Source organism: Oryza sativa, chromosome 4 (assembly GCF_034140825.1).
Source record: "Oryza sativa Japonica Group chromosome 4, ASM3414082v1".
NCBI classification, from domain to species: Eukaryota; Viridiplantae; Streptophyta; class Magnoliopsida; order Poales; family Poaceae; genus Oryza; species Oryza sativa.
Window position 1 is genome coordinate 13,090,980 of NC_089038.1, and position 24,584 is coordinate 13,115,563.

General features: G+C 40.7%; 1 protein-coding gene across 7 annotated transcripts in view; it reads left to right on the forward strand.

Annotated features, from left to right (window-relative positions):
* LOC4335404 (uncharacterized) overlaps positions 1 to 22,646 on the forward strand; it is a 44,552-nt gene extending 21,906 nt beyond the window's left edge. The window contains exons 1-12 of one of the 7 annotated variants that reach the window (XM_015781788.3): positions 15,068 to 15,188; positions 15,277 to 15,407; positions 16,293 to 18,637; positions 18,715 to 19,026; positions 19,122 to 19,221; positions 19,297 to 20,422; positions 20,681 to 20,873; positions 20,952 to 21,341; positions 21,418 to 21,528; positions 21,631 to 21,951; positions 22,024 to 22,080; positions 22,340 to 22,646. In XM_015781788.3, coding sequence (XP_015637274.2) covers positions 17,706 to 18,637; positions 18,715 to 19,026; positions 19,122 to 19,221; positions 19,297 to 20,079 — 2,127 coding nt within the window. In that variant the 5' untranslated portion in view covers positions 15,068 to 15,188; positions 15,277 to 15,407; positions 16,293 to 17,705 and the 3' untranslated portion in view covers positions 20,080 to 20,422; positions 20,681 to 20,873; positions 20,952 to 21,341; ... (2 more) ...; positions 22,024 to 22,080; positions 22,340 to 22,646. The other 6 variants (XM_066309917.1, XM_015781789.3, XM_066309916.1 and 3 more) reach the window with 6 other exon arrangements.
* Positions 22,647 to 24,584: the final 1,938 nt, after the last annotated feature.

Sequence of the window (24,584 nt, forward strand, 5' to 3'; positions counted from 1 at the left end):
GAATTGATCCATGACAAGCCATCCGATAAGACCACAATGCTTCGGCCAACCGGGTATGCCATTGCCGAGGATAATAAGAAATCTTCTGCTTAATTAATTAGATCAAGCTCTTGTTAGATGCCTCGGCCTGCCCATTAGCTTGTGCATAATATGGTGAAGAATTCAACAATTTGATACCCACGCTGTCGGCAAACTGAACAAACTCATCGGACATGAAGATTGAACCTTGATCAGTCATAATAGTTTAAGGAATACCAAATCGGTAGATTATATGTTCTTGAACAAATTGAGTTGTATCCCCAGAATCAACTTTCTTCAAAGGAATGGCCTCCACCCACTTGGTGAAATAATCAGTCGCCACCAATATAAACTTATACCCTTTACTTGATGGTGGGTTTATCATACCGATCATATCAATTCCCCAACCTCTAAATGGCCACGGTTTAATAATAGGATTCATAGCCGACGTCGGCGCTCGTTGAATTGCCCCAAACTTCTGACAATCTTAACACCCCTTATAATATCTGAAGCAATCCTCCAACATTGTGGGCCAAAAATACCCTGCACGCCGAAGTAACCACTTCATCTTATGGGCCGATTGGTGAGTGCCACAAATTCCTTCATGAACCTCGCCGATAGCAACTTTAGCCTGATCGGCACTCAAACACTTAGTAACACTCCATCAATCGTATGATAATAAAGCTCATCATCCAATAGTGTGTACTTCAACGCCTTATATCTTAATTTCCTAGAAGCCGATTGAGATGGATTATGTAAATATTGATGCACATCATACCTCCAATCATCGGCTGTTATTGCTGCAATTTCAACCTTAACATCTTTGATCATCGGCTTATACCCTGATGCCCCTTGGGCCAGATCATTAGCTTCAATATTTTGTTCTCGAGATACATGCTTTAAAGTAACCAGCCAAAGTTCCTTCATCAGTTCTTGGCACTTCTCATTATAAACTATTAACGTATCATTCCTGCATTCATACTCCCCTGCCAATTGATTGATTACCAGTAAAGAATCCCCCATGATTTCAGTAGCATCGGCTTCAACTTCTTTGAGCAATTGCAACCCTTTAAGCACTGCTTCACACTCAGCTTGATTATTAGTCGCATAAGGTTTAATAGTATAAGCAAACTCAAAATATGCCCCTAGGGGAAATTATAACTAGGCCGATACCACAACCATGATTACACACCGATCCATCAAAGAATAAACTCCATGGCACCATTTCAACCGAGCCGATTGAATCATCACGATGTTCCACAATAAAATCGGCTATAGCTTGTCCCTTAATCGCCTTCGGTGACTCATACCGAAGATCAAACTCAGTTAAGGAAAATATCCACTTTCCAACCCTTCCTTTCAATATTGGAGCCGATAACATATATCTAACAATGTTGGCCTTGCATATAATAGTACATTCATTGGACAGTAAATAATGCCTTAACCTTGTGCTTGAAAAATATAAACATAAGCATAACTTCTCCACAGGAGAACATCTAGTCTCTGCATCTAAGAACCGACGACTGCGATAAAATACAACTCGTTCTTTTCCATCCAACTCCTGAATCAAGATTGAGCCGATTGAGTTCTCACCGACCGACAGATACAATCTAAAAGTTATCCCTTTCTGTGGAGGAATCAAAATAGGAGGGGAACTCAGGTATCCTTTAATATTATCCAAAGCCTTTTGCTGCTCTGCCCCCAAGTAAAATGCTGATCGGCCTTCAATCTTAACAATGGTGTAAAAGGTTTTAATTTTCCGGACAAATTAGAAATAAACCTTCGAACAAAATTAATCTTGCCGATCATTTCTTCCAATTCGGTCTTGTTTTCCGGGGGCTTAATCTTTTTGATCGCATTGATACTTCTCTGAGTTATCTCAATTCCCCTCTCGTGGACAAGAAATCCCAAGAACTGCCCATCCGATACACCAAAAGCACACTTTGTCGGATTCATCTTCAAGCCATATTTCCTGGGCCTCTCGAAAACTTTTCTTAAATCGGCTATGTGCTCTTTTATTTCCTTAGATTTAACAACCACATCATCAATATAGACCTCAACCAGCCAGTCGATTAGATCATGATAAATATAATTCATGGCCCGTTGATATGTAGCTCCAGCACTCTTCAAGCCGAAAGTCAAAACAACCCATTCAAATAAGCCGATTGCACCAGAACATCTAAAAGCTGTCTTATGGATATCTTCTTCAGCCATAAAAATTTGATTATACCCTGCGTTTCCATCCATAAAACTCAAAATTTTGTTCCCTAACACGGCATCAACCAGCTGATCGGCTACTGGCATTGGATATTCATCTTTCGGTGTAGCTTTATTCAGATCTCTAAAATCAATGCATACCCTCACCTTGCCGTTCTTCTTGATGACAGGAACTATGCTAGAAACCCACTCAGCATATTGGCAAGGACGAATAAAACCAGCATCATATAAACTCTTAATCTCAGCTTTGATAGGTTCAAGCATATTGGCTTTACATCTCCTCGGAGGCTGCTGGTGCGGCCTAACCCCTGGTTTGATAGGTAGCCGATGTTCTACAATTGATTGGCTGAGTCCAGGCATCTCATAATACTCCCAAGCGAAGCAATCTCTAAACTCTTTTAAGAGCTCTATCAGCTTGGTTCTAAATTCTAGAGACAAATTCTTACTAATAAATGTCGGCCTTGGCCGATCACCTGGACCTATATCTATTTCTTCCAAATCATCGGCTGACATAAAACCTTCACCTTGCTTGTCATCGAGATCATCTACCGTATCCTTAGTGTAGACACTTGAACCCTCCACAACGCCCTCAAAATAATAGCTTGGGTTCTCCAACTTCAACTGGCTGTATATCAGAATCGGACACTTTTAGAAAATCTCCATTCCAAACTTTTCCAGATAAACAATCAAGGCCATCCATCTCCCAAAGAGCTAAATCGGCACTGGCAACATTAACTGACCTGTCGGCTAGTACGATCTCTATTTTGTCGCCTTGCCATTGAATCAAGCATTGATGCATAGTTGAAGGAATACAACAATTGGCGTGAATCCAATCCCTTCCAAGCAACAAGCTGTAAGAACCCTTCCCATCGATGACAAAAAAACGTGGTAGGAATAGTCTTACTGCCGACTGTCAGCTCCACATTTAGAACACCTTTGGTTTCCGATGGATTGCCACCAAAGTCCTTGAGCACTATATTTGTCTTGATAAGATCCTCGGCATTTCTACCCAACTTCCTGAACGTAGCATAAGGCATCAAATTTTCGACATCGGCTTCCCATTGACATAGCCATTTATATACAATGGTTTAAGATGTCGATTCTCTGTCCCCTCAGGCTTCTCGAACACCGCCTGTTCTGGTGATAGAACCAACTTAGCCGATTCCTCTTCCACCTCGTCGACATCGGCTTGATCGATCCCGAATTCGGCTGGCAAGGTAAAAACCATGTTAACTGGTGCCGTCACAACACTCTTTCCTTTTGCCAACCTCTTTGCCTCATCAGCTGCAACATCATCGGCTACAGGAGCCTGATTCTTAACACACCACTCCTGCCTCGATTTTGCTTTCTTCAGCCGATGATTAATTTCTTGTTCGACCTGCTGGAAGCATTCCCTACTCCTCAATCTTTGAACCCTTCTTTTCTGATTCTTCGTAAAAATACTAAGAGGACACCATTCAGTCTTCTTATTTTCATCATCTTTCGAATCACCACGTTGGTTTACTGGGCCCAATCTCTGATGAACAAGTACTCTTGTCTGTTTTGGCCAATTGCCTCCATCGTACAATCGGCTTGAACCCCCTGCAACATCACTGCATCCAGGACAATCCTCGATAGATGGTAACCTCATACCTTCATTCCAACAGAACCTGAAGAACTCACAGCCCCAATGAGGATCAGAGCTACCATTATCTTCTTCATGATGCTTTTCCTGTTGCTTGTCGTATTTCCTTTGATATTTGTTTATAATTCTAGCCGAACTTACTTGATAACCCCTCATGCGCCCCGTATCAGTTGTTCGGCTAGCTGTGTGTACCATGTTAACGGGAAATGGGTTACCATCGACCCTCATCGGCTTTTTGGAATCATCAAACTTAATCTTGCCTCCCTCAATGGCCACCTGAATCTGTTGTCTAAACACCTTGCAATCGATAGTAGAATGAGACCCAGAATTATACCATTTGCAATATCTCTTTTTACTTAATTCCTCAGCCGATGGAATCGTTTGACCAGCAGGGAGTTGAATTTGCTTCTCTCGGAGTAGCAGATCAAAAATCTTGTCAGCTTTAGTAATATCAAAATCATACTTCTCTTCCTTTCTAGAACTATTCACCCATTGGCACGGTATGACCTTTTTACTCCTCACCCATTCGGCTGCAGCTATCTCAGAGTCATCATGCCGCTGCTTAATCGCCGTTAAGTCGGATAACTTCATCTCATGAACCCCACTGTAGAAATAGCTGTGGAATTGCTTCTCCAAATCGGCCCAACTATTGATGAACCCATATGGCAAAGAAGAAAACCAAGTAAAAGCCGATCCAAACAAAGATAACTGGAACAACCTAACCCTCAGAGCGTCCACAACCGATGCTTTACCGCACTGAGCTAAAAATCGGCTAATGTGCTCATAAGTTGACACACCATCTTGTCCCAAAAATTTGGAGAAGTCCGGAACTTTGAACTGAATGTTGAGAGGAACTCTCTCAAACCACTCAGGGTAAGGCAGCCGATACAAGCTTCCAGTCTCTTTTGGTTTAAGCCCAAACTGTTCCCTCATTACATCAGCAATCACATCGGCCCACGGTCGTTGCTGAGCTGCTCCCTGTGACTATTGTTGCATGGGCTCGAACTGACCGTATTGAGACGCAAACTGAGGTTGAGCCAGTCCCCCTGACTGATATTGGGCTTGCGGGGAAGGAGGCTGATATTGATAATTCAAGCTGCCCCCTGGTAATTATGAAGGTTCGGCTGAATATTACGTGCCAAATGCTCGGGAACAACTTGAGGCATTACTGTGCCATCCGGCTGCACGGGGTGAAACAAGTGTTCTGGGACGACTTGATTTAAAAATTGTTGTACAGGTTGTCCACCAGGCGTCACAAACCTGGCCGATGCGCTCATTGAGCCTTGGTGCTGAATCGGCTGAATGATTTGCTATCTTAATGGCGTTCGCTGAATCGGCCGCGGAGGCTGTTGCCTTGGTGGCGTTTGCTGGACTGGTTACACAACTTGTTGCTGGATTGGTTGTACAACCTGCTGACTCGGGAGTGTCTGTTGAATCGGCTAATGCTGTATTGGATCAACAGCAGGTTGAGGCGGCAGAAACATGGCAGCAACCTGATCTTGCGTCGGCCGATTCACAACCTGCCCACTATGTTGTGGCTGCTCTCTCATTAACAACTGAGGGTTCACCAGCTGGCCTGGTGCCAATGCTGACGGAGCAGGTAAGGGAGTCGATGCCGTCGCCGTCGGCTGAGCTGATGGTGCGACGGGGGGAACTGCCTAAATAGATGGTTGGGCATCAGTAATCAAAGGCCGATAATTTGGAAAGACACCTCCTTGCAAATAAACTGGGCCTGCAGCCTGATGCTCAGCTATTGATCCATCGGCTATTGACTTCGTCATGTTTGATAAGGTATTGACTAACACCCCAGACTGATTGATCAAAGCATGGTGCACAACATAGTCGACCCGGTCTTGGAAATTATTGAAAAAATCTTGTGCCGCATCACTATTCTGATTAAGATTTCCACGTTGCAACCCCTGAGCACCATCACCTTGAACTCCATGCACCCCTTGAGAGTTGTCAGCTTGACTTCCTAGAGAACCGTCGGTAGCAGCTTTGTCACTCAGTTGAGCCAAGCCATTTGGAGCTTGTTTCCCGTCTTCACCTTTGGAAGAACTGGTCCCAGGGTCATCGGCAACTACCTTTACTTTATACTTCTGAACCAATGTTCCCTTGCGGGTCTGCATGAATGAGTTCAAGACCTGATCCCGGGCTTGCTACAACACTGCTTCAAAATCCTTCTGCTCAGGTGTGAATTTCTCTGGATTGATGGGCACGACGTTTCCTTCATTGACATCAGTCAACCCCAACTTCTGGATCTTTTATTTAACAGTGCTTGGGCTAGCCGAGGATGGCGACTGCGGTGGCTTCTCGGCCATGAGGAAGAATTGCTTGCAGCCTGATGCTCAGCTATTGATCCATCTGCTATTGACTTCGTCATGTTTGATAAGGTATTGACTAACACCCCAGACTGATTGATCAAAGCATGGTGCACAACATAGTCGACCCGGTCTTGGAAATTATTAAAAAAATCTTGTGCCGCATCACTATTCTGATTAAGATTTCCCTCTTGTAACCCCTGAGCACCATCACCTTGAACTCCATGCACCCCTTGAGAGTTGTCACCTTGACTTCCTAGAGAACCGTCGGTAGCACCTTTGTCACTCAGTTGAGCCGAGCCATTTGGAGCTTATTTCCCGTCTTCACCTTTGGAAGAACTGGTCCCAGGGTCATCCGCAACTACCTTTACTTTATACTTCTGAACCAATGTTCCCTTGCGGGGCTGCATGAATGAGTTCAAGACCTGATCCTGGGCTTGCTGCAACATTGCTTCAAAATCCTTCTTCTGCTCAGGTGTGAATTTCTCTGGATCGATGGGCACGAGTCAACCCCAACTTCTGGATCTTTTATTTAACAGTGCTTGGGCTAGCCGAGGATGGCGATAGCGGTGGCTTCTCGGCCATGAGGAAGAATTGCTTGCTGACTTCTAATTTGTCCCACCGGGCGTGCCAAAAGCGTGTTGATAGAAAACATGAGGCCTGGGAGATCTGCTTAACTCCAGTGCAGGTCCAAAGCTCGCCTTCGAATGTATGAGCGTGCCAGTTGATTTGATCCTGTAATCAACAAGAAATAGAGACAAAGAATTCGTGGTTAAATCTATAAATGATAGCCGATTGGCTAGGTGCCGATGACATCATTTATCTTTGAGCCGATGTCATATGTGAATCGATCGGCGGTTATAAATAGATAGTAAGAAACTAAATCTATTCGATCGGCTGTATATATTAACGATATATAGTTCTTATATTAATATATACTTAAATCAAGTGATTGGGGTAGATCGGCCACCATGCCGAGACAGAATAAATCACTTCGATCGAAATATATATTAATAACAGGATTATATATGTTTATAGCATAGCCAATCAGATAGATCTAGCATGTATCCGCTAATACTCCGATACTACTTTATATAAAGATATCAAAACAAATATAATATACCAAACAAAAGCTTAATATACTTAAATGCAATAAGATCCTGACATAAATGGCAGATTTAACATGTCATTGAAGCATATAGATTGAATATGGTTAAATCAGATAATATCGGCTGAAACTCCGATGCTACCCTAATCGGCAACCAGAGGACAGGCTAGAGATTGATATTCTAAGCACGACTTAATAGATCAAACTCAACTGATGCAGCATTAAGTATGAAAAGAAGAACAATATCTAGACAATCAAGCCGCTGGGTGTTTCATAAAGTGGTAGATATCTTATATAATCTAGGACAACGTCGCTATTTAACCTAATCGGCTGCCTTCTATTAACAGATATTAGCCGATTGTAGGTTAGATGACGATATTGCCAAAGATTATGTAGGATATATGATAACTTGACGAATTATATAGACAAGATTAGAGTGTCATAAAGATGGAAGCACTAATCTCGAGAACGCAAGTCGTCATAACAAGTTTTACCTCTTGTTGAAGATCGAAACCAATGCAGCTCAACCCGAAAGCAAGAACTCGTCGAAACAAAACTAAAGCAAAAAAGTGGCGATGCGCCGAAATTGTATTGAACGTGTGTGTTACCAATTACATAGGGCTCGAGGTCTATTTATACCCGAGAATTACAAGATATGTCCATACCGGACACGACCACTATCTCTAACAAGCTCTAAGATACCATAAGTCTTTGCGGCAGACTTTTGCCCAAACATATCTCTAAGAAAGTTACATAAAACATCGTAATTAATAGATACAATTGCCTTCTCAGGACTCTATCAATGTGCGGCAATCATCTTGAAGCACCTCGATTCAACCCAATGTCATACACCAAATTATACTATCAGAATCGGCTGAATCGGCTCACCTAGTCCGACTCAGACCCAGCCGATCCTAATCGTAGCCGATCTGGACTTCAGCCGATTCTTGCTCTGTTCTAGGATCAATCTCCGCCTTCAACTCCACCTTGATCTAATCTCCTTTTCCGATGCTGATATTACCAAATTTGGTCGTTAACAAATACACAAATGTTGCAATGCGATGGTACACAAAATTGCCGCAAATAATTTCAATATATTATATGCTATTCTATATATTTACTGCAATGATATCAATTAAAAGTAATAAAAGCATCATAAATAATCAATAATCATATATGCGATAAATAAATTTCATAATCATAAACATCAGCAATAAAAGATACCTTAAATACAAAGTCAAGGTCGAAATGCAATGTCCGATGGACCCTTTTTATGCGTGAATATGATTTTAGTGATATTTGCAAATTTCAAATGCTTTTCAAACAAATATCCCAAATGCAGAGGTTATTTGTGTGTTTTCTTAAAACATTAGGATTTAAAAGGTAAATTTCCTTTGCAGAGGAATATGCACTTAATTTCCAAAAAATGCAAGGGTCCATTTGCAAAATCACATGAGCATCGGTCCTTTCCACTTCTCTTTCCCTTTCTTCTTCTTTCCTTCTTTTCCTTTCCACCGATGGTTCCTTTCCATGTGGGGGCGGCCGATGGCGTGACTCGGTCGGCGACCGGCGGGGGCGGCGCGGGGCGGCGGCCGGGGAACGGTGGAGCGGCCATGCGGATGCAGCGTGGCGCGGCGCGGCTAGGTCGGCGACAGCGCGGCCATACGTAAGCGGCGGCGCGGGTGCGGGCGGGCGACCGGCGCCGCGAGCACGCCCGTCGCGGCGGTCGTGGCCGGGCAAGGCGACGCGGCCGGATTAGGCCGGCGCGGGCACGGCAGCGGCGTCGACCTCGTTCATGCGTGGTTGCAGCGGCCAGGGGGGCGGCGCGGCGAGCCGAAGGGTGGCGTGGCATGGCGTGCTATTTGTGGTGGGCGGCCGGCGACGGCGGCTCGGCCATCTGGTGCTGTTCGTCGCCTTTTCCCCTTTTTTTTCGTTCTTTCATTTTTCTCCCCCGATTGTTCCTTGCCATATGCGGATGCCGGGTAACGGGGAACGGCCGGACGCCACAGGCGTGGCCGTGCGGCGGCGGTGCTGCAGGCGCGGTCGGCGGTCGGGCGCCAATGCTGTCGGCGCCGGGGCGACGGCCGATGGCGCACCCTCTTTTTTTTTTCATTTTTCTTTTCTTGTTCTTCTTCCTTTCTTTGTTCTTCGTGCGTGGTGGTCGGCCCGGTGACAAGCACGCGGCGCGGCAGGGCATCATCTCCGTGGTGGCACGACGCAGTGCGGCGGATGCGCGGAACGGCGCATCGTGCGTGCGCACGGCGCGGCCCCGGCCTCGGCTTAGGCGTGGTGGACAGCGCGGGTGCGGCCGCGGCACTGAGATGAATTTGCTTTCATTCATGTGAAGCTCAAATTTGCAGAAAATCTTAGACAAGCCCATTGGATGGCTCAGCTCGATGTGGGCGGTGCCCCCTAGGATCCTTGACTATTCATGTTTGCAGTCCAACAATAAAGCAAAACTTGAAAGCTGCTGCTTGAAACGCCATAGCTATTCATCTTCTTAATATAAACTGCCAATGTCCTAATTTATTTTCATCTTCATTAAATATAAATGCATTAATGTATCAATGCATCATGTGATTTGCCGGCCGATTCATCAACTCCATCGGATATTATATATATATGGTTCATCTCGCCTAGGTTTGATGGCGGCTCAGCAACCAGAAACCATTTATACTCCCGGTTGGTAACCCATTTAGTCCCGGTTTTTCAACCGGCGGTTTTCCAACCGGGACTAGCAATCCGGCGTTTTTCAACCGGGACTAGCAATCCGGCGCATCTTTAGTCCCGATTGAAATAACCCGAACTAAAGATGGATTTTAGTCCCGGTTGGTGTGATATCAACTGAGACTAAAGAGAGGGTAGTGGCAGTCCAATTAGGTCTCTTTTTCTTTTTTTTTCATTGTTTTTTAGCCAGAGTTTAATCCTGTATTTTCTCCCAAATCGAGTTGGATGCATATTCCGAAATCAAAGTAATATTCCAAAACATTCACATCACAAATCTTAAGTTACTTGTACACACAAATCAAATACATCACAAATCCTAAAAAAATTACACACAAACCAAATACATCACATATTATACATCTCAAATCTATACAACAAATCACAAAATTATACATCTCAGTGAATCACAAATTGTAAAAAAAATAAAGAATGGATGCCGGTAGCGCCGCCCGCTCGCTACTCGGCCTGTGCTCAGCCGCCTGCTGCATGCGGCCTCGCCGGCCACCTGCCGCGTGCGGCCCCACTTGGCACGGTAAGGGAGGAGGGGGAGGAGGCGCTGGGCACGGGAAGGCAGGAGGGGGAGGAGGCGGCCCTCGCTGGGCATCGGATAGGAAGGGAGGAGGGGAGGAGAGGGCTAGGATGGGAGGAGAGGGAGATGGATCTGAGGAGAGGAGAGGCCGGTTGTTGAGGAGATTGAGGCCGGTTGTGGTGGAGAGGATAGGGAATAGGGATTATATACTACGCGTGATGTTAGTTCCGTTTGTTATAGGGAGTAAAGAGGAGATCTTTAGTCTGGACTAAAGTGGTGATCTAGGTGATCTTTAAGCCCGGTTTGTGACACCAACAGGGACTAAAGATCCCCGCCCCTCTGACAAGGGACTGATAGGGATGAACTGGGACTAAAGATGATCTTTAGGGACTAAAGATCGTAGAATGGCTGTGGGGTTTTAAACCAGGACTAAAGATCATCTTTAGTCCCGGTTCTTTTTGTAACCGGGACTATTGTGGTTTTGGGGCGACCGAGCAAAGATTAGTTTCCAGTAGTTATATCCAATCGTACGTGGAGGTCTTCCCTCTTCCACGTTGGACATCGCCTGATATTTGTTTCCTGAAAAGTTAACTTCCTTCTCTATGTTTTGGCATTCTGCTGGCGTGAATTTTTTACTTTTTAAAAAATTATGGATGTTTAGGCCATCAGCAATGGGTAGCCTCAGGGGCGTGTCCCTAGCTCCTTCCGTCCATCTCCGTTTACTTTTTCGTTCGCACCGTCCCCCAACGACGCCACGCGACTCCCGTCTGGGCGATGCGGCTCCTCCTTTTCGGCCAGGGGATGGGCTCGAGGCACGCGCTGCGGCGACGGGTGCCTCGGGCAACGGGTGCTCCACCTCCATATTCTCCTTCCACCCCTCTCCCCTCTCTCTCCCGTTCCCCTCGAGCTCGAGCTGAAGGGAGCTCACGGGCGGCGCTGTGTGGCGGAGTAGACGGCGGCGCGGTGGGGCAAAGTCGCAAACCACGCAGCTTGAGCTTGTGCTGACCATGGTGGCAGCTCGCTCCTGCCGTGCGTCCGCTTCGATTGCTCCGCCTCGCTTGCTTCGCCCGGTACCCAGCTCGGCCGCGCGAGTGAGCTCGTCAGCCGACTGCCGCCTTGCTTGCTCCGCCCGGTACCCAGCTCGGCCGCGTATGCGAGCTCGCTATGCCATCCACCGATCTTGGCATCGGTTTGCTGCTCTCGATGGAAGATTGGGGAAAAAGATGAGATAGAGTAGTACAGATGATGCGGTGAATGGCTATGAACGAAGAGGATAAGATAGAGTAGTACAGATGATGTGGTGAAGTAGTACTTGAGAGTGTGATAGAAAATACTAGTATTCTATTGCTTAATTAGATTATAATATATAGGTTACTCTTGATTGAAAATTACTGTGTTGAATATATTCGTGTATTCTGAATGCTTCATGTCTTCAAATTCCTTAGTTTGAAGAGAGGGGTAGAAGAGGAAAACAATACTTGTGGCTTTATAGGTTGGGATTTTGAGGAGCCCATTCAGGGGTGTCCTCCATTGCGAGTTGAGTTTTCCTACGTGTGTCCTTAGTTAGTGAGGACACTTTAGGAGTAGCTTATATTGTGGATGCCCTTGGCTATTTAGAGAATGCTTCACTGTTATGGCGATGTCAAATAACAGTGGTACGAAGTAACCTTTTTGTGTTGTCTTTTTAGTTCTTTTACTTTATTTTCTCTATGGAACTCCTGTAGCTGTTCATCTTTTCCAGTATATGTACCGCCTTGAATTTCACAGTCCCGATGCGATTTGTTGCACAAATGTGGGACCGTCTATGAACAAACTCCAGCGATCAAGGGTAAATGCACGTGCCTTGCTGCTGCCATACATCATACATGCATGGCCCCAAAAATTTGTTGGCACAGTATCTCTCTCACTCTCTCGCTCGATCTGCATTTGCCATGGCATATCTATCTCTCTCTTTTTTATTTTTAACCGAACTGGCATATCTACCTCTTATTCTCTTGCCATTGATTTCTGCAGGACAACACAGGCGGCAGGTCCATGTTCTTTACCAATAATATGGATATCTTGATCCTAAAACAATTTTGTAATTCTATCATGTTCTAGGTAGCATCATTGATCATAGTTTGATTTGAGTTTGTTTATGACCAAGTTTCATATAAATGCCAAAGCATATAAATGTAACAGCTTCTACTGTTGCTCTGTTTGCGTACCATATCAAACTATCAACAGGATTGAGGGATCAGTTACTCTCGGATTTGACCATCACCAGCTTCTCAAAAAGGTGCATGCCAAAATCTCCATGGTATTTAGACTGCAGATCACAGAATGTTGTCTGTATAATTCTTCCATTTCACACATAATGTGATTAATGTGAACACGTTTTCTGAATAATAGTTACCTGCTTCATGTTTTCACAGTTACTTTTTAAGACTATGGTCATTGTTATCAGCATATACAATTAGCAGCTATGTATCCACATTTTATCTTTGTTGTTAAAAGATATCACATTTAGAACAATCACATCTTATAGCCCTTTTAATCATGTAAATAGTGTCCTGCGTGTTGGACCAGATTACCCAAGTGGATCCCCTTTTATTCGACCAATAATTTGATGTGTAATTTTCTTCTTTTTCTTTGTTGTCATAAAATATTGAATTATTGATATCAACTAGGAACAAAGCCTGCGCAGATGCACGGGCGTCTTATTGATTGTTTTATAAAAACAATGATAAAAAAGTCGTATCTCACCATTTCTATTCAAATGATATTAAATGATAAGAATATCTCTAAAATTAAAAAAAACACTTTGAACGAGTAACATATAAATTATACTATTCTCACTATTACTTATTACGTTTTAAAAGTTGAGTGAATTGCATATGTACCAATAAAATAAGCCTAATACATCATTGATACACTAAAAATATCCACTACCACTATAAGAAATGTAATTATTGTCAAGACTATTTCCCCTTGCAATAGTATAGCCTTGCAGAAGATCCTTATCTGCTACCATCACTCTAGTTCCTTGCTAATAATGTTTATTTGCAAGGGTCATGAACGTACCCTTGTAGAATGTCGTCATCCCCAAGGCATATGCGATGGTCCTTGGGATTGTATGAAATAAAGCATCTCTTTGTAATATAAATTACATAATATAAATTATACAGTTAGTTAATTGCTAGTATTACGCTAGCCATGCATGGATCTTGTGAGCTTGTTTTTATTTATAAATAGATTAAACATTATCTAAAAATAAAAATATATTTAATTGATTTCTGTGAAAAAAACTCTATAAATAGCTAAATAAAAAACAAAATTAAAGAATTGCAAATGAAATTGTGCCTGTACTGTCAAAAACTTCTTTTACATTTACTAAGTTTTAGTTTGCTAATTAAAGTATAGCTAACCGATAAAAATTGTATGAAACGTGTTAATATAAAATGTCGACCACGCGACCTCATTACCAGTACTATAAAAAAAAATATAAATGAACTATTCGGAAGGGCCTGCAAATGATAAAAACAGGGCATGTGCGTGTGACATGCATAACTGTTTGTCTTCCATTAATAGAAAAACATAAATTAATTATCATGATCTTTTAATAACACGAATATTTTAATAGTAGAGATACCGAGTCACATCTAAGGTTATATTTTAGTATAGGTTTTATTTAAATATTACATTAATAAAATGGTGTAACGCCATGATATATTTTTTTAGCCATATGTAACAAGTGTCATGCAAACGAGAGAAGGCGCCCACCGTTGTATCTGCCGTATAAAAATTTATCAGTACATTGGCACCTCTACTCTAAAGGGATATTTTCCCATGCTAGCATGCTTGTCACTACTACCTAACACTCTAGTAGCTACTACTTGTTGTCGCCATCACGCCAACCCTCTAATTAATACATTATTATAACCACTGTTGTCGTTGCCGAGGTCTTATATACACTGTCTCCATGGTTGACAGGTTGAGTAGCGTTGCCACTGTTCTATCTTCGTCGTCAAGCTCCATGACCGCCACTTAATCGAAGGTATTATTGTACACGCCTACCACACTTATGTTATTACTGGTGGCTCTACTCCCGTAGCAACGATCGTTATAAAAATTGAAAAAATTAAAAAAATTCTAGATTGATTATCTAGAAATAAAGGATGCAAAATCTATATTTAAAGACGGTATATTTTACTCTTATGCTCATGTAACTTTGAAAATAATTACATAATTTTTGTATAATAGAAAACACGAGATTTCATATATTTTATAAATAATATTACCATGTATAAATTTTTGATGCAATATTTTATCCTGAGTTAGTTTTTTAATGAGGGAATATCTGGAGTTTGTTTTGACCCAGCCACATCCCACTCCCTGAAAAAAAGGATGTTTTCCCGTACTTAAAAAAAAAACCTGCCAGCCCTCTAGAAAAACCCCGTCAACTCAAAAAAAAAAAGAAAAAGAAGGGCTCTCTAGCTCTCATGAAAAAAACCCCCAAGTCCCAATCCATCTTTTTCCTTCCCGCGATTTTCTGGCATTCCCCCCAAAATCATCGACCCCCATTATCCCATCTCTCCCACTCCCCATGTTTGCCGGTCTAATTGTGATTTCCTCATCTGATTGGAGAGATTTATTTGCCCCTCCGTGAGTTTGTAGCACCCAATTTTCTTCATTTGTTTTCTTCCTCGCATGATCGCTAACAATCCCCTGCCGCGCGCTTGCCTCGACGCAGGTTGGCACCCCCGTCGCACTCCGAGCCATCAGGTGCGGCACCTCCTGTAGCCCGGTGCCTGACACCCAGGCCCAGCACTCCTACCTCGTCGGAGTGTGCCGCTCTGCCGTGCCCCGATCCTTCCTCCTCAGGTAACATCTTGATTAATGTGTGCCTACCAGCTGCTCGATGGAATTCCCCTGTAAGAATTTTGTCATGTCCTGTGATTTTCATCTTTTGTGATTGTATCCCATGAGCATCTCAACTAATGATTTTGAAAGAATGTTCATCATCCTTTTGGTTTCTTCTACTCTCCTTGCTCCAGGATGTTGGATATTGGATTAATTTGTTTATGGTTTAAGTAATACACACTAAAATTTGCTCTCTAACTTGCACATGTATGACTCAAGTTCCTGACGATGCTTGTGTTTCTAATTCTTTAGTTGCTCGCTACTAGATATTTTTATTGCCCAAAAATTACGAGTATCTCTAGTAGATATATATTCTATCATCAGTTCTTCGGATTAGAATATACAGGTAGGAATTATTAACATAGTTTAATTTATGATTGGTACTGATCTCAGGATTGTTTTAAGTGGTTAGAAAATTCAGGTCTCCTGAAAGTACGGTGGAATTTGAATGTTAATAATTGTGCAATCTCAGGATTGCTTTAAGTGGTTAGAAAATTCAGGTCTTCTGAAAGTACGATGGAATTTGAGTGTTAATAATTGTGCAATCTGATAGCAAACCATTGGCATGTGTGCAAAAATTCAGTAAATTAAACAAGCTAAGACACATGTTGTTTATTCTTTTGGTGTATTGAAGTGTAGACAGAGTAAACAAATTATAGAGAAATATGTACTACTTAATATGTTCAAGTTATCACTAATAATGATTTATCTGGGAGCAATTATTTTTTGTATTTAAAAGAAGATTTGCTATTAGTCTACATCTAATCTTTCCTCTTCTTATTTTGATAAACTTCCTTTACATAATCTTTCAAAATATGCATCCTTACCATATAATTTCAAGTGTAGGGCTAGCCATTATTTGCATGTCAGAATAGCTTGTTTAGTGTGAGATTAATGGCTGAGGACCGTAGTTGGATGTATAAAAGGGTAGTGAATGGATACATTTCAGATGAGTATTTGAAAGGAGTTAAGAGGTTTATGTCACACGCTGTATCAAAGTTACAAGGTCAGGCAGAGAAAAGGGTTAGATGCCCTTGTACGAAGTGCAAGAATGGGCAGCTGCATGACAAAAGAATAGTTCAAATGCACCTTTGCAATAAAGGATTTACTGAAAATTACCATGTGTGGAGTAGACATGGTGAAAGTGGAGCTGATACCAGTGAGACACCAGAAGGCAGTATTGACAATGAGATGAATAAAGGAGGTAATGCCTATGGAGAGTCAGATCATATAGATGAGATGGTGTTGGATGCCGCAGGGCCTAATTTTTGTCAAAATATTGAAGAGCCTCCAAATGCTGAAGCAGCTTCATTTTTTGATATGTTAGATGCAGCAGACAAGCCATTGTGGGAGAAGTGTGGAAAACACTCTCAATTATCTGCAGTCTCTCGGTTGTTGACAATAAAATCAGACCATAATATGTCTGTAGCTTGCTTTGATGAGCTGGTCAAGGTTATGAAAGAAATGTTGCCTCCAGATGCAAATTTGCCAGGTAGTTTTTACAAATGCAAGAAAGTCGTCGAAGCTTTAGGTATGCCTGTCCAAAAGATTGATGTTTGTAAGAATGATTGCATGTTATACTATAAGGAGCATGCTAACAAAAGGAAATGTATAACATGTAATGAGCCTCGTTATATTGAAGGGTTAGAACTCCCTGAGAATAAGAAGGGCACTCCACAGAAGGTGCTTCGCTACCTCCCAATCATTCCACGCCTACAGAGGCTCTACATGTCACGAGGCACTGCAACACACATGACATACCACAAGGATGGGCTTGAATCAGAGAGGTGCAACAATGAAAGCAGAAAGAAAAAGTTAACTCACCCAGCAGAGAGTGAAGCATGGAAGCATATTGATTCAAAGTACCCTAATTTTGCAAAGGAGCCTCGAAATGTGCGTTTAGGGTTGTCAACAGATGGATTCACGCCATTTAATCAAACTGCAACCCCTTACTCCTGTTGGCCTGTTTTTGTTGTCCCATATAACTTGCCCCCAGCATTATGCATGAAGGCACATAATATTTTCCTTACCATGGTTATACCAGGGCCTACGCACCCTGGAAAGAACATAGATGTATTCTTCCATCCACTAATTGATGAACTTTTGCAACTTTGGAGAGAAGGAGTTGTGACATATGATCGCTCAAAAAACCAGAACTTTGTCATGCGAGCTGCCCTTATGGGGACAGTAAGTGACTTTCCTGCATATGGGATGTTGTGCGGCTGGAGCACACACGGTTAATTAGCTTGTCCAATTTGCATGGAAGACACAAAGTCATTTTGGCTAAAAGTTGGAGGCAAGCCATGTTGGTTTGATTGTCATAGGCGTTTCCTACCAAAGGGACACCCTTTTAGACATGCAAAAGACAAGTTCATCCAGAATAAGGAGGAGAAAGATGGCCCACCTATTCATCGATCATCTTCAGAAGTGTATGATTGTGTTAAATCTCTCCCTCAAATTACATTTGGTACCAAGGCAGGAAATCAAGAGATTGAGGGTTTTGGAAAGGAGCATAATTGGGTAAAAAGATCTATCTTTTGGGAGTTGCCTTACTGGCGTGAGTTGTTAGTACGGCACAACCTTGATGTGATGCACATTGAAAAGAATGTGTTTGACAATATATGGAATACTTTGATGGATATCCCAAAGAAGACTAAAGATAATGTCAAGGCTCAATTTGATTTAGCCAATATATGCAATCGCAAAGAACTTCATATGCAACAAAAATCTATAGGTCGATGGGTGAAACCAAAAGCTTGTTATAGTCTAGATAAGGCACAGAAGAAATTGGTACTGCAATGGGTTAAGAATCTTAAATTCCCTGATGGTTATGCATCAAATTTAGCACAGGGTGTTGATATTAATCGAGGCAAGATCATAGGAATGAAGAGTCATGATTGCCATGTCTTCATGGAAAGGTTGCTACCTGTGGCATTTCGTGATTTCCTCCCCAAGCACATCTGGAAGTGTTTAGCAGAACTGAGCTACTTCTTTAGGCAACTATGTGCAAAAGAGGTGGATATAGAACAAATGAAGCACCTACAAAAGGAAGTGCCAGTCATTGTGTGTAAACTTGAACAGATTTTTCCTCCTGGATTTTTTGATTGTATGGAACACTTGGTGGTGCATCTAGCTTATGAAGCTTTAATTGGAGGGCCTGTAGCTTACCGCTGGATGTATGTATTTGAAAGGTATGTTTCTTTGGTTAAGTACTAAAGTGTGAATTTGTATATTAATTTCATAATTATGTTTTCTGCTCAATTCATAGGGAGTTACATGAGGCTCGCAAGAAGGTTCGAAACAAAGCACGTGTCGAAGGTTCAATTGTAGAGGGGTATAGAGTACAGGAGGTCTCTAATTTTATTTCTATGTACTTTGCTGATCATGTGCGAACAAAGCACACTCGCGTCCCTAGACATGATGATGGTGGTTTCAGAGCACCTACTGACTGGCTGTCTATATTCTCTATCCCATATCGCACTCTTGGAAAGAGCACATCATGTAACTTATCAAGAGAAGAATGGCAGGCTGCTAGGGTATATGCATTACTCAATTGTGCAGAAGTTGACAAATATGTCTTGTAAGTATATATTATTCTGTTTTCCTATTTTATTACTTGGGCTCTATTTTTGTGAATATGACATATTACATTTATGTTATTGCAATAAATGTCAGGAAATTTGATAGGGGGATGAAACAACAAAACAGGAACATCACTACAACTCAATTACAAGAGATGCATGAGAAAGATTTTCCAACCTGGGTTCGTGAGTTGGTAAGAATACATGATGTAATATCTGATGGATTATTATTTATTTTAATGCATGATTCATGAAAATTGATTCTACAGGCTGGAAAAGATGAAACAGTTGAAGAACAAGTAAGGGCTCTTTCCATTGGGCCCCGATACATGGTTAAGTGTTATAAGGGATGTGATGTTCAGGGGTTTCGTTTTCGTACACAACCATATGAACAAAAGAAATCATCGAGGACAATGACAAATAGTGGAGTTTGTGTGTCAGCAAATTGGTTTGATAACCAAGGGCCTGACTACTATGGCACTATTCAGGAGATAATAGAGTTGGAATATGTCAGTGATAGTGATCTAAAGGTGGCTCTATTTAAGTGTGTCTGGTTTGATCCTAAGAAAGGAGTGAAGTATGACAAAGCACTAGGCCTAGTTGAAGTTAACCATACATCAAGATTGGAACAATATGAGCCTTTTGTGCTTGCATACCAAGTGGACCAAGTATATTATACACCATATCCATCGCCACCACGTGAAAGAAAAGATTGGTGGGTTGCATTCAAGACAAATCCAATTGGTACTTTACCCGTTCCTGCAGTGGACGATGAAGTTGATGATTCGCTTCCTCCTGTAGTTTCTGAATATTATCAAGAGGGAGAGCAGCTTGGAGCTGACATTTCACAGGAGCTTGGTGATGAAAGCTTGCTTCATGAATCAAATATTGTTGAGCAAGTTGATCCAGAAGATATGGATTTTTTAAATAGACCAAATAGCCATGAGAACATAGAGAGTTATGTTGCCATGGACAGTGATTGCAGCAGTGAAGATGAAGGGCCAATAGAATCAGATAATGACTCAGACAATGATAGTGATTCTAGTGACTAAACAATTGATATATATATGTGTGTGTGTGTGTGTGTGTGATATTATTATTTCATTTTCTCATGAGCAGTGGCATTATTACAAATTTACTATGTTATCTATTCTTCAATGACTACATTTGCTTGCAAAATAACCCTTGTTTTTACTAGTTAAGTACTATGTCAAGACGCCATCGACATTATCCGGATCCTGAAGTTGAAGACCATTTTGAGGATTCAACACAAGATGAACCTTCAAATTCTTTGGTTACTTCAACAAAAGAAAGTAAGGGTGGTCGTGGTCCAAATGTTTTGATGGCACCAGTTCCAGAGAAAGATAGGGCAGTGATAACTCCACTCAATAAAGAGTAAGTTGACACTCTAAATTTCTGCTTATATTAAAACACACACTGTCTATCACACACACAAACACACACTCCATATAATATGTATATCATTGTTGTTAATAATTGAAAATCTTGTTGTAAACTCCATGTTAAATTTTAAGAAATACAGATGCATAGTTCCTATAAATCCAATATTATGATGGCTGAACATATTTTTTTATCACTTTCATTGTTTTACACTAATATTACCTAACTTGGTAAATGGCATGTTGTTTCTAGTGCTTGGATTACGAATCCTATGAAGAAGAATGTTTCATCTACCATCACATGTCTTATAAAAGCTCACTACCCTGGCACATATAGACCTTTGGATAAACATGGCAAACAGGTGCCTGAGGATGAAGCAGTTGTCATTGCTCATTATCACAACTTTTCTGCTCATACAAGGATAACTATTCTGAAGGAATTTTTGGTGAGTTACAGTGTTAGCATTCACATAGAATATTTAGGTTCTTTTAATGGATTGACGTCCTACCTTATCCTTTTACAGCTGTGTTTTAAGTTTGCTGATGGTAGAGAAGAGGATTGTGCTAGATTATTTTATCGCAAAGCTGTTGAACGTTTTAGCCAAGCTTTGTCACATGAGAAATCTGAAGCAAAACGTTCTTTGGAGAAGCATATCGAAAATATGCGTGCGACTGAGTTACAACAGGATGGAGATGCCCCTTCTCATGATGATTTTGATGTTGATGAACCTCAACTTTGGAAGGCATTCCCTCCTTATTGGATTGAGCAAAAGTGGTGGGATATGTTGTGTGACTTGTGGTCTGATGAAAATGTAAAGAAGGTGTCAGCTCAAAACAGCAAAAATCGGATGGAAGGAGGTGGTGTTCATCATACTTGTGGTTCACGAAGTGTTGCTATGCATAAACAAGCCATGGTACCAAAGTTAAATGATTTTCCTATTATGATTTATACTACTTTGACTTCTCACTATGATATGTACTTTTGGATAGATAATTGAGAATGCAGGGACGGATGTTGATGATATTGATGTCTTTGAACGCACACATCGACATGCAAAGGGCAAGGGACAGTATGCCAACAAGAAAGCTGAATAGTTAGCGGTATGTGTTCTGCTTATTCTAGTTTCTAGTTTCAAGTTTGGCAATCAAAAAAAGTGAAATCATCTAAAACCATGCAATGGTGCCACTACATATCTTAATTAGGTGGTGTATAATGATCGTGTCAAGGAAGGAGAAAACAATCAAGTCAACAAACAACATGTTTGGGTGCAGCTCACTAAAGGTAGAAAACGTGGAAGGTATTATGGTCTTTCAGGAATTATAGATAGAAACCATGTTGGTAATTCAGCAAGTGCACCATCTGGTAGCATGGAGACACAGCCACTATACACACAGCAGCAAGTGCAAGACATTGTTCAGCAGGCAGTCACTAATGCTGTGAACAATGCTCATCAAGAACTAGCATCAAGGATAGAAAGGCTAGAGCAGACAGTGGATAAGGATAAGGCAGAAACTCATTCCCATGTAAGTATAAATTAAAGCTATTTTTGTTACCTAGAAAGAACATACTAACTGGTATTATTTTTCAAATCACAGGATGCAAATGGACCATCTTCTTCTGTTGTCCCTGAGTTCCTTCATGCACTTCTCATGGTATATACTGACTTCAATCTTTTTACTACTGTACATCCTTATTATTTATTCTCTTGAACAAACATTATGAAAAATTTGGTTCTTGGACAACAATAGATCAATTTAAAAATGTTCTGCCAATGGTATGGCTTTAGTTGCGATACCAGTTAGTGAGTTCAATTTAGAAATGGACTGCTATGTATCATTCATAAGTTCAAACTTAGACCTACCCTTATAGTTTTTCAGTAACTTTGTAGCTTATTTTGTAATTTTATTTCAGAATGGGATGAACACTACTGAAGAAGCGCCACAAGCTGGTCATTGTGGAAGAACTTGTGAGAATGATGACCTCTGGCGTTTCTAGGATGTGCTAATGTCGAATTGCAAGCATTTAGAGATTAGGAATCTAGGATCATGTTATCAGACCTATTATAGTTGCTAGATTAATCAGTTTGATCAACTTACCTTCTGAGACTATTTTATTTATGTGTTATTGTCTACAGACCTGTCTTAGATTAAATGCAAATATATTGTCTACTGTTTATATTGATCATTAAAAATCCTTTGACGCTTTTCTGTCAGAGCAAATATAATTGTTGCATCATGTGATGCAGTATCCAATGCAGATGTTATTTGCTACGTACTGCATAAAAAGAACAATAATTAAAAATATCATTCCTGGTTAATTAGAATTAATAAAAAAATGATAAATCAAAACAATCCCAAGGGTATTTCTTTGTATAGGAGAATTAACTAATAATATAAAAATAATTAGATTTTTTAATAAACTGAATTGAAAAGGTATTTGCAACGAGCAACCCTTGAGATTGTCAGTGTTCTATGCAACAACCAAGACGGATTATTTCCAAGGAAAGCTCTTGAATTTAGCTCTTGCAGAAGCTATTCTCAACGGGGTCCTAGCAAATGATAGTATTAGCTAGGCCATTAATCCCAAGGCACCAATTACAAGAGTATCCCCTTGAAAATAACATTCCCAACGAGAACAGCATCAGTCCCAACAGGGATTGGCTCTTGAGAATTCCTTCTTTTCTTGTAGTGTACTTTGGTTTCGTCTCACTTATTTCTAAATCCACGTATAAATACTACAAAAATACCACCACTTCTATCCATTAATAGGATAACACCATTAAAGTTAACACGAATGCTAGTCTAATGGGTGAAGCCGATAGTAGGCACCAATAATTTCCTTCTCTATTGTCTTGAAACATGGGTCCCGCAGCGATATAGCCTTGCCCCTCAAGACCAGCTAGGAGCATAATTTTAATGCCTAATTCATTATCACACGCACATGGAGCATTGGTGTAACACTCTATCATTGTTTTACACTATCAGTGTAACACTTTTATAACGTATAATATAAAATAGAAAATGCCAATGGGGAGCAAAGTGAACCAATTAGAAAGAAAATCTTATAGTAGTCTCATAAAAATTTGGTTCTTCCTTTTCACCAAAATTGGAACACCAATTATCATAAACATTGCATCATTTTTAAGTGCTTAGATGCTAATGGTTTCCCTATATTATATGAAGTGGCATATGTTTTAATCCACGTCTTATATATGTAAGTCACTAATGTAGCAATACATAATTGGTTAAAAATTCGTCATATTAAACTTGATGTTGTCTATGTTTTTTTCTTAAAAAAATAATATGGGTCCAACACATCATATAAAGTAGGGTCGATATATATTTGTCGCTCCTATGTATTTTTAATTTCACATGCAAGTATGTTTGAAGTTATGTCAATCCGAACCAATTAGAGAGCGCTCTAACTTGATGTAAAACATAAATTATCAATAATATAGTTTTGAGATTATTTGAAAAGGAGATCTAGAGACCCTGGCCATTCCATTAAAAAGCGAAAGAACCTACTTTTAATTTACAATTATCTATTTTCAAAACAAAGTATGTCTACTTTTCTTTTAGATGATGAAGTGGAACATAGATAATTGATTATGAAGTGCATTACATAGTATAGCATACGACTAACAAATAGCTTAAAAAAGGTTACTTAAGCAATACCGATTAAGAAAGTATTTTACACAAATTATAATTTTGAAGCGTGTTACGAATAATTCGGTTGATACTCCATAAATCTCCCAAACAAACCATTATTTAACAATGGTTGAATTTCTATTATGAAACTTTGTGTGTGAGTGACTTTCCCAATTTTCTGTAGCGATATTCTAAACTTGTTTAGGATTGCTTCGAAAGTTGGTTATGATTTTCTTCCAATTATTGCAACACATAATTTCTAAACTGAAAATTGGAATCGTGCAAAATATTGTGTCATAACTATGGAGTTTGTTGCAGTGAAAAATCTTCCATTTATACTATGTGTGTTTTGTTTTAAATATTTAGAATATCATATTTTTGGAGTTTTCAGTTTGTTGCCCTTTAGGGAAGAACAAAGAGAAGATGGAAGTGATCAAAATAGTTTTTTTAGACATAGTTTGTTTATGGCGTTGATCAATACTACTCAAAATTTTATGATAAAGACAGAA